At 37.4% G+C, this 10,138-nt stretch overlaps 2 protein-coding genes across 2 annotated transcripts; one reads left to right on the forward strand and one right to left on the reverse strand.

Moving 5' to 3' along the window:
* The first annotated feature begins 1,016 nt into the window (after positions 1–1,016).
* On the forward strand, positions 1,017–6,437 carry LOC6030814. Its single transcript, XM_038260828.1, has 4 exons — positions 1,017–1,371; positions 5,035–5,155; positions 5,210–5,416; positions 5,481–6,437. Exons 1-4 carry the CDS (start codon positions 1,338–1,340, stop codon positions 6,424–6,426), a joined length of 1,308 nt encoding a protein of 435 aa, XP_038116756.1. The 5' UTR covers positions 1,017–1,337; the 3' UTR covers positions 6,427–6,437.
* Positions 6,438–6,644: 207 nt separating this feature from the next.
* Positions 6,645–9,775, reverse strand: LOC6030801 (venom carboxylesterase-6). The gene is made up of 4 exons (XM_038260819.1): positions 8,989–9,775; positions 8,786–8,922; positions 7,223–7,817; positions 6,645–7,164 (listed from the first exon to the last, which is right to left on the reverse strand). Exons 1-4 carry the CDS (start codon positions 9,696–9,698, stop codon positions 6,882–6,884), a joined length of 1,725 nt encoding a protein of 574 aa, XP_038116747.1. The 5' UTR covers positions 9,699–9,775; the 3' UTR covers positions 6,645–6,881.
* Between the last annotated feature and the right edge of the window lie 363 nt (positions 9,776–10,138).

The following is a 10,138-nucleotide window of genomic DNA, read 5'->3' on the forward strand; positions in this document are numbered from 1 at the left end:
AAGGGTTTGTCTCATAAAATGAAGGTCGAAGGTTTCATCACCAGCTCAGCACGTAATAAAACCAACTGATGCTGTTTTAACTACCATGCTCTTAAATCATGAAACTTTTTTTATAAAGATATTGTGACTTACTTACTAACTGAAACTTGCTACACCCTCAACTGGACTGGAAAATGATTTGCAACAACCAACAAGGCTCAAGGATGTTCCAATTGATAAGATTGCTTTCCACTCTGGTGCAAACTAGACGCACTAAGTTGGGTGTACAATAAGATTGCCAGTTGCATCAAGAAAATTAACTAGGTCAAAGCAACTAAATGTGCTCGTTAATTTTTTTGTTCAAAAACGATTAAGAAATTTTTTATCACTCACTTTCGAAGAAGCTTTTTCTAGTTTCAGATGTTTACTTTTTTGGTATATTGAAGTATTGAAATTTCAAACTATTGAACAAATCGTTATATGATATATGATCATTAAACACACACAGTAAAAGTAACTAAAAGTTTGGTTGATTTCAGCCTACTGACAAATGTAACGGAGAAAAATTTAGTAGGTGTAGCTTGGATTTTTTTTTCAAACAAGGCGTTTAAAAATGTAAATAGCTCTTAAATGCTTCAATGATAAGATGAAATTGCTCGTTGATACCGACATGCAATCCCGTACGTGCATTGTTTCCGCGTGACGATTTTGTTCATAGCTCTTATTTCAGATGAAAAACGAGTCTGTGCTGTGTTCATTCAGCCAAAACAAGCTCGTTTTTACGATGTCGTTTCAGTTTGCAGGTATAAGTGTTTAATTGGAACCGTTTTACCGATTCACACTTTAGAACGTTCATCGCGGGGAGTCGTCCATAGACAACGTAAATTTGAACTGCATAATTTCTCTGTACCTACTAACGTAGCTGATGAATGCATCAAACTGCACGACACGACATGAACCAGTGTGTTTTCAAACGCTCTAGCACTTTTCCGTTCTTAATCGTGATGATTAAGCCGGCTGTTGTTTTTCACCGAGTACACAACAGCACAGTTCGCTCACACTCAGAACGATTCTACTCATCTTGTGAATCGGATGTGCTTGGAGTGGTTCTTGAGTAATTGGGGAGTTGTTTTTTGTTGTATTCTTACTGGAACGTTTACTACGCTTGGAGCTGCAGTGATAAGAAAGCATCCAAATACAGAACAAGTGAAATTTAGTGCATGTTTTTGTTTTGAAAGCATCGCAGTTTTATTTTTATTTTTTTTGCGAAGAGCTGATAGTAACATTTAATGAGTTGATAGTGGAATTCGTCGAATCGAAAGCAATTACAAAGTATATCTAGTAAAATAGCTGAAATTATGGAGCCGATTCAGTTAACCGAGGTGGAGAAAGGTAATGGAAAGGAAAAGTTTGGCTACTATTGAGGAAAATTGTAAAAGTGCATTTGACATGTTATGTATTTGGTTCTAAAAATATTCCTCACTACAATGAATGAAGCTAGATTCTGCGCAGTAAGGAAAAGTTTCTTCGAAAGACAATGTGAAACAAAGGAAGGTGTCGTGTGATGTTAAACTGCTGTAATTGTTGAACAATAATTTATTCTGGTCAAATCAGCGAAAAAATATTCTTCGAAATCTAAGATTTTATAAGAAACAACTAAGATTGTTTATATATTACGACGCCATTTTTATCTAGTAATAGTTTTCAATATGAAGTTTTTGTATTAACCAGTTCTGTGTTCATCAATATGCACTTTAGGAATTTAAAATTTCATACAGTCTCATCGAGTTGGGAGCAGTTATTATTCAAAATAATATTTAATTACATCCAGCAAGTGCATCAATATAATCGTTAGATGCAAATCTCCTGAGAAAAAGATGAAACTCACAGCGGGGGACGAACCTGTTAGTGGTGTAAAAAATGCAATATGCCGCCTGAAGTGTGTGAATGATTGCCTTTTTAGAATTCAAAGGAAACGAATATTGAATATTTTTAATTCATGTTTTATTTCTTATCTTGCACTTATCACTACAAAATTAGTTTTTCTCAAACGATTATTGAATATTGTAATCAAAGTTTTGAAAACATGTGTTATCCAATTTTTTATCTATTAAGTTATTATTTTGCATACCGTCATTTGGAGCGCTGATTGAAATATCTGTTTACCCAAATCTTTAAAATTGTTGAACTGAATTCGTTCTCCTTCGTATACTCTTATTCTTTTTAAATTAGTTAACTGTTAAAATGTTTCCTAAGTCTCAGCCTAGGTTAATGACTACAATAATGTTTTTTTCAAAACAACTTATTAATAAAAATGAAATAGAATGAATTTACGAGTTATGACTCGTTTTGAAGTCGAAAATAACTTTCACTAATGGTGGTAATTTTTTACGAATTCAAAGAATACACTCAAACCCCGATGTTTTGACACCAACTGTTGTCAAACGAACGGGGTCACTTTTAATTTTGACACCCCTTTTACACAGAGTTCACACACACTACCAAACGTTTGTTTTGATAGTGTTCATAAGCGCCGTGTAAAAAGTGACAGTTCGTCACCTTTTAGTTTGACCTTGACCAACAAACGGGGTAGAAACTAAAAAACTAAAAAACTAACTAAAAAGAGTTGCAAAAAATATTTCTTTTATTTAACTTTTAAGCAAAACCACGCCATAATGAGGTATTTAAGGAACACATTATGGGGTGCAAACAACCCTAAAATTTTGAACGTTTGACTGGGCTCTAGATTGGCACCATACAATAGAGGAGAAAATCGTGACGTCGGAAATGAACTCAAATAACACAAAGTTCATTTTGTGAGTGACTATAACAGTGTGGCTTAGTTTGACAGCTACCAGTTTTCTGTGGGAGAGAAAAGGAGGCGAATACTTTATGAAAATCAACCTGTCAAAATTCCGACTAGGAATTTTCTAGTCTCAATTTTTTTTCGCGAGTTGATTTTCTCCTCTTTTGATTTTTGAAATGATTTTTATTTTATTTTTCAGATTAGTTAAACCTTTTTGAAAGCGCTTTAATTGTGAATTCGTGACAAAAAATACAGGGTAAAAAATGGAAATTTCAAGCAATGAATTCAAAATAAAACAAAGTATCTAATTGCAATTGCAGATCCTTAAAAAAAATTAAATTCAAATTTTCAAAATTTGTGCTCCGGGATCCCGAAACAAAAAAAAGGACATGCCATTTTTGTGTAGACACGTTGAGATAGTCCTAGAAATTGCATTGCTGCAATTTTTGTCTATTTTAGCGTGACATACTTTATGGATGACGACTTCCACGTCCGACGGAAGGCGTGATCAGACAAATCTCGTCTCGAAAAATTCCACCGGGACCTTCTGAGATCGAACCCAGGCCGATTGGGTGAGAGGCAACCACGCTTACCCCTACACCACGAGTCCCGGCAAGTTAAAATAAAGAATTTTCCGAAAAATTTTAAAAATTGCGAGCATTGGTAGCTTTAGAAGATTTGTTGTAAATGAGACGGGACAACTTTTGGTTTGTTAGAAAATTAGGGTGGTTCACTATTGGGATGATTGTTAAAATCTACCTTTTAACAATATTTTTGTCTCCTTCGAGATCGAGATTTGTCTGATCACGCCTTCCGTCGGACGGGGAAGTAAATGTTGGCCCCAGTCTAACTTAGAGTTTAGGTCGTTAGCTCAATTCAGGTGTAGGAGTCGTCTCGGTGGAGTCGCTGGTATGCAATTGAACTCACAATCCAAAGGTCGTCAGTTCGAATCCCGGGATGGATAGAAGCTTAGGCGTAAAAAGAGGTTTTGCAATTGCCTCAACAATCAAGCCTTCGGACACCTAGTTTGGGGTAGGAATCTCGCAATCGACATCGCCAAGGCAATGCTGTAAAGCGAACTATTTGATATGTTTTTCTTTGTCTCAAGCATCATTGTGAAAGACACCAAAATTTTATCTCGTAATCTACGCCTTCTACGACCAAATTTAGAGAAAGCATCTGAGCTAACCTTCGAAAATCAGTTTTTTGAATGTAGCAATTCAGGGTCATGTCGCAGAAAAATGTGATAATCGGGGCACTTTTAGAGCTCTCAAAAACACCAGTTGTGATCTACCGCTTACCAGGCGGAAGTGTTACCACTTGGCTAATTGTCTCGTTCAACCTGGTAACCCGAAAGATTTTTATAAATTTGTCTTGACTCGATTAAATTGTACCTGCATTAGCAATTTCATCTAATATTTTACCGAATTTTATCAAAAAAAAAGCATAAGAAGGCAAATAAGGGAAAGGAACAAATAAATTTAAAGCGCGGATAAATATCCTTAATTCCACTTTTTGGAGAAAAAAATTATATCTGGCGAGTTATTATTTTCTCTTGCTGTTTGTGACAAAAGTGCTTAATCATTTTGAATTTATATCATTTGTCATGCTGATTCATCAGTTTGTGAAGAAGGAAGTTATCAGACTCTCTAGCTCTCCATCATGTGTTGCAGGGGGTCAACCACCACTCACTATAAACACAGACATGCTATAAAGTCGATAACACACGAGGAAGTGCATTCGTTCTAATGCTAATGTCCAAGATGTCTAGGGTAACATGGGTTCGCGGGGCTTTTACAAGTTTGAAAATATATTATTGGAAAACCTTCCAGAGAATGATTGATCTGGTTACAACGTTTGTTTCTCATTCTATTTTTGTTATTTTTTTTCGAGGACAGCTCTACCATGCTGATCTTCCTGTGCAACATTCTCCCGTTGACCTACATATAACTAGCTGGCTAGTTCCTTAAACCGGTTCCCACACGTTGCATCTACGTAATCAAGAATAAATTCTATACCTTGAACTTCACGTTTGCTTCCGCTTAAAGTGCATTGCACATGCAATTGAACTGGTCGATGTAGCGTGATTTCCCACTTATCTACTTGTGTGCAAGTTTTGCAATTGTAAAGGTTCATTTATGTGAACAACTTGTATGCAAGGTTGCATTCAATTTTAGTTCAAATTCAAATTTGAAAGTCACATGGTTTACTTAGTACTAATTAAATTTCTAATCATATTATATTTTCAGCGGCAAAAATACTCTTTACAAAACTGATAACGGAAGGCAACCGGATACCTTGCGACAGTGGCAGCGGGGCAGATATTGAGCTCAAACTTCCACAGTGGTACGATGAAGCAAAGTTTAAAAGGTGAGACTTTTAGATTGTTTTCATCAGATCACTTACTATTTGAACTATTTGTAGGGGCCAGAAATACTTCTTCGATAACCGTTTCGGCATGATGCAGTCAAACTTTGTCGGACTCATCACACTGCTCGCCGAACCAAAGGGATTGACGATTTTGCACAATACCGGGCGATCTAGTACTCCTGAAACGGCTCGGAAGCGTTACATTTCCACCACGCTGCACATGCTGTCGTGGTATGAGATTGATCTTTCACCGGGATCCAAGTAGGCATAAGCGCTACAGTTGCGGGATGAATGGGTAACCTTGATTGTTTTTTCCTTTTCACAGATCGTGGGCTTCGCTGAATCGGGTTCGTAAAATGCACAAGAACGCTTCAAATCGATCGGAGAAGAGCAAAACGGGGATAATTTCGCAAACGGAGATCGCCTTGACCACGTTTGGATTCATGGGATATGCGTTGGTTCGTCCGCATTTGCTTGGGATTAAGTACGACAGTGAGGAGGATCGAGAAGGGCTGGTTCATTTTTGGGCCGTGATTGGTTCGTTACTGGGCGTAAAGGATGAATACAATATCTGTCTACCAAAGCTGGCAGTGGTGGAGATGATTTGTCAAATGTGCATTCGATATCTTTTCATACCTCTGCTTCAATTCGAATCATCACTGTTCAAGCAAATGGCATCAGCTGTTGTCGAAGGTTTAGGAGAGTTTACGCCATTCAACTCTTACGATAGTTTGATGTACTTTGTTCGGCGAGTCGCAGGGATTCCAGGTTACCAGTTCAACGTAGATATGGAGAAAGAAATTATCTGTCGTCGAATCTATAGTTTGGGAGAGCTGAACGATTTTAAAAAGCAATTTACGGATGTTGAAGGCTACGAGTACATCGAAAATGCTATTTTTGACGAAAAGGTGATGCTCTACAATGTCGTTCAAGTATCGGATATTACAGTAAACGAAGCCACACTTGCCAACGGAACCGTTACTGGGGTTTACAATGAGCTAAACGAAGATGGTAACAAAAAGAAAGAAGCTTTGGAAGATTTGCTACAGCTCAAGCACAATGAACAATTGGTGATAACTACGGTAGAAGATGAGTCCGAATGGAAAAGTTACCTCAACGACTCGAAGCTGAAACAGCTGTCCAGTAAGGATTTGGGATATTTCAAGTTCAAATGTAGATTATCCGAAAGCTGTTATTCCAAAATTGGAAATTTTATCAACGAATCAGTGCTCAGTCTGATGCTGTATCGCATGCGAAAGGCTCATGTGTAGTTGCAAAAAAAGTTTAGTACAAACTGTCTAAAGTGGAATGCCTTACTTAGTAACTGTGATGAAGTCATTGTAAATGCACACATTTTTAAAAGCAATAAAAGATTTCCTTTATGTTTAAGCTATCAATTGTCTTTGTTTACTTTTATCCTTAAATCCTGGAAACTGATAAAAATTTCTCAATCATTTTCTCTGACGTTACTTTAAAAATTAACAAGAACAGAAGCCATCTGATATTTATTTGCATATAGATGATACAAAATTGGAATAAATAAGTTAGACAAAGTAAGTAAACTGGTATGTTTAAGGTTCAATCATAGCCGATTTGTGGTACAATGATGAAAATTAACGAATATAAAATTCTAAATTAAACTTTAGATCATTACTAAATTTTCAACAACGAATTTGGACTAGTAGGATTTTTTTCAACTGGAACGACATTTTGTTTTCCTATACTTTTATAACAACTCCGTATTGACCTTCAATAAATTCCTCCAAAAATCGTTTCTTTCTTCGTTAGGATTCCGGACCATTCGAGACGGTACGTTAACCTCTAAGCAGTCAAAGTCAAATGAATCCGAATCTCGACGCACTGGCGCTACTGGATTCCACTTGAACCCAAGGTTGCTCTCATCCGGGGTTGGATCGTTGAATTTGGCAAAGTTGGTCAACAGTGTAATATAAATTTCACGCATCTTGTTTTCGACACTATCCTTTGCTAGTTTTGGCAGAAAGTTTGGGCTGAAAAAAAAAACAATATTAATATGATGTAATATGTGAAAATTTGTTCAAAACTTACGAAAACAAATAGAAAACATCATCACCATGGTCAACGCCGTGCACCTCACTCATATTGAAAAGAATTTTGAAAAGGTTTAAACGCCCTTCAAAGGTGAAGAAATATTTGTAATGCGTCACATTCGGTTGATATTTCGCAATCCATTCAGCGCTCAAGTTGGAAGACCCAACAAACGTTGAATCTGTCATCAAATCACTCGTCTCATCTGCAGTATTCCATCCGATCTTGCTATCGCCCACAAAAAATCGCTTTATCTGCTCACCAACGGCTTTGCGGTCCAATTTCGCAGAATATCCCATAAATCGAGGTACCAACCAATCGACGTGTTTGTTGTAATCATCCAAATTATTTCTGTTCAGTAGCAAGGCGAGCAATCCTTCACTGCTCACATTTCCCGACATTATGGGCATTTCTAAGGAGTCGTAGCACTTTAAAATTTGTTCAGGCATTTGCGTTATGAAACTGTCCTCGACGGATTCATGTTCGATAACAGGTTTGAACAAAAACACTCGCAAAGGGTCGCCATCTTCCAGCGGGTTCTGCACGCGGGACTGGAGTCTGACCAGAGACTTGGCCGATGCTTTCATGAGTGTTTCTGAAAATATGACAAATTTCAGCATTTTTATAAGACCCAATCTCACCCCAGACCCAATGTCACCCCTGATGACGGGTAATTCATATCTCAATTGATATTATGCTAAAACATTCCAATGAATAACATGAAATGAAACATTGTTTATTGAGATTTTTTCCGTCTTTGCTTAAAATGAACAAAAACCATGTATTTTTTTATATTTGTCAAGATAGAAAATTCAATATTTTTTTTTTTGTCAACAGGGTGATGGATGAATATTGAGAAAAAATATTTGGTTGTACTAGATTTTGATCACTATAGTGTTATCTGACCATTTAAGATACATTCAAGTGACCACATTCGTATTAAACGACCCACAAATAAGACGAATTTTTGTGTCTAAATGCCTTTTAAATAACCTAACTATTATTTTAAGTTTCACCACCGTAATATTGGAAGTCGTACATATTCCAAAATCATTTTAATAATATATAATGTGTGTGATTCATCGGATAATCGAACATTCATATAATCAGATAAGATCAGTGTGAAGAGTGAAGTCATTAATAAAGCATAAATGTAGCTTACAATCATCTTTAAAATACCGTATTGTATCAGTAAAACATTTTAATGGATGTCACCAACACAAAAAAACCTTGTAGTGGAGCATTTTCTAGTTTTCATTCCATCACTTAATTACATGATGTTACCAGTTATTAATGCAATGCAGTAATTACCATATCCAGTTCGACGCATGTTTCGTAACGTTACATGTGATTTACTACATCAGGCGGTGGTAATAAATGGAAACGGAACTAAATTTTTAACTGTCTAACGCCTATGGTTACTTCTGAGCACCACTTATTTTTGTCTTCTCTACCATCGTTCATTCCGTTCACATTGGTTCACACACAATGTTAACATAAAACCATCAAAATTTCATTCGACTTTTTCGAACCATATCGATTCGATACCTTCCAAAAACTTACCCAAAACTTCCTGGTCAGTGTTTCCTCTATATCCCAGTAGTTGTGCTAGTTTCCTTGCTTTTCCCTCTGGATCAACTTGGAATGCTGCTTCCGAGCAAGAATCGCCACTTAAGCAAATTACCCGTTGGAAATATTTCCTAAATAGTAATGATTCATTGCTTAAATCGTGCAAATTTTCGTCATTACTCGGAGAAGAGTCCTACCGTGATTTTGGCGACAAGTAGTGCAGATAAGTTGACCAGCTGCCAGCACTTTGCCCGAAAAGGGTAACATTTTCAGCATCCCCGTTGAACTGACCTATGTTTTCGTGAACCCATTGCAGGGCGAGGCGTTGATCTTTGAGTCCCATGTTGCCACTAATTCCCGCGCTGGGCAGACTCAGAAATCCCAACGGACCAAGACGGTATGACATGCTGACCACTACAACACCCCTTCGCACAAGGGACTTGGGCTCGTACAAAAATGAAGTTGGGGATCCATAGCGGTAGCCACCCCCATGAATGAACACCATCACCGGATATTTGGTATCATTTTCGTTGGGCAATCCGGGTGTGAAAACGTTCAAGTAGAGTCCGTCTTCGGAGCCAAAAACTATCCTGTTGATGACAACGTCAGGTTGTATAAGGTCCGGCCTGTCGTAGCTACAATCGAGCACCGGCTGGCTGAACCTCTCCAGAGGAACAGGAGACTGGAAGCGAAGCTTCCCAACGGGAGGTTTCCCATAAGGAATCCCTTTAAAATAGTGATACTTTACGTCCCCAGGTAGCGTACTCGTAATCCCACGCACCTTTCCTTGGCGAACTTCAACTACGGGTCGTGTAATGCCAGGCCAGAATCGAATTAGAAAATTTCCGATGCTGAACCAAATAAAAGAAAAACTAACTTTGAAAATCAAAACAACTGATTTCCACATCGTTCAAGTCGGCGCGCTCACTTGTCGAAGAACACATCAAACACGTTTTACAATCTAAACTAAACTGATCAAAACGAACAGTTTGTAGTTATATAAAGAAACATTTGTTCTGTTGCTAACGGTTGGCGGTTGGCTCAGTTAGAATCTGGACTGTTTTTTTTGGTAAAGGTAACTTGTGGTAGCATGGAAACTTGGCATAACAAGAATAGTTTAAATGCACTGAAAGATTCACATAATAGTGGGATATGGGGTAACTGGATAGAATATAAAAGAACCGCCCATCCCCACCCCTTTTTGGACGCCTTGTTGAATTTTAATAAATAGGTATTAAATGAATTTTACGAACCCAAACAAAATATTTATGAAAAAGTCAAATTTTCTGCGAAGCAATCTCTAATTTATAAGCCTCAACTTTGTTGCACGCGAAAATTTCTATACTG

This window comes from Culex quinquefasciatus, chromosome 3 (assembly GCF_015732765.1).
Source record: "Culex quinquefasciatus strain JHB chromosome 3, VPISU_Cqui_1.0_pri_paternal, whole genome shotgun sequence".
NCBI classification, from domain to species: domain Eukaryota; kingdom Metazoa; phylum Arthropoda; class Insecta; order Diptera; family Culicidae; genus Culex; species Culex quinquefasciatus.

Bases quoted from the DNA above. Each gene is read 5' to 3' on its own strand.
- LOC6030814 (XM_038260828.1), top strand. From the start codon at position 1,338: ATGGAGCCGATTCAGTTAACCGAGGTGGAGAAAG. The intron at 5,156-5,209 runs GTGAGACTTTTA...AACTATTTGTAG, and splicing joins GATGAAGCAAAGTTTAAAAG to GGGCCAGAAATACTTCTTCG. The intron at 5,417-5,480 runs GTAGGCATAAGC...TCCTTTTCACAG, and splicing joins GATCTTTCACCGGGATCCAA to ATCGTGGGCTTCGCTGAATC.
- LOC6030801 (XM_038260819.1), bottom strand. From the start codon at position 9,698: ATGTGGAAATCAGTTGTTTTGATTTTCAAAGTTAGTTTTTCTTTTATT. The intron at 7,818-8,785 runs GTAAGTTTTTGG...TCATATTTTCAG, and splicing joins CACTGACCAGGAAGTTTTGG to AAACACTCATGAAAGCATCG. The intron at 7,165-7,222 runs GTAAGTTTTGAA...TTTTTTTTTCAG, and splicing joins GATGTTTTCTATTTGTTTTC to CCCAAACTTTCTGCCAAAAC.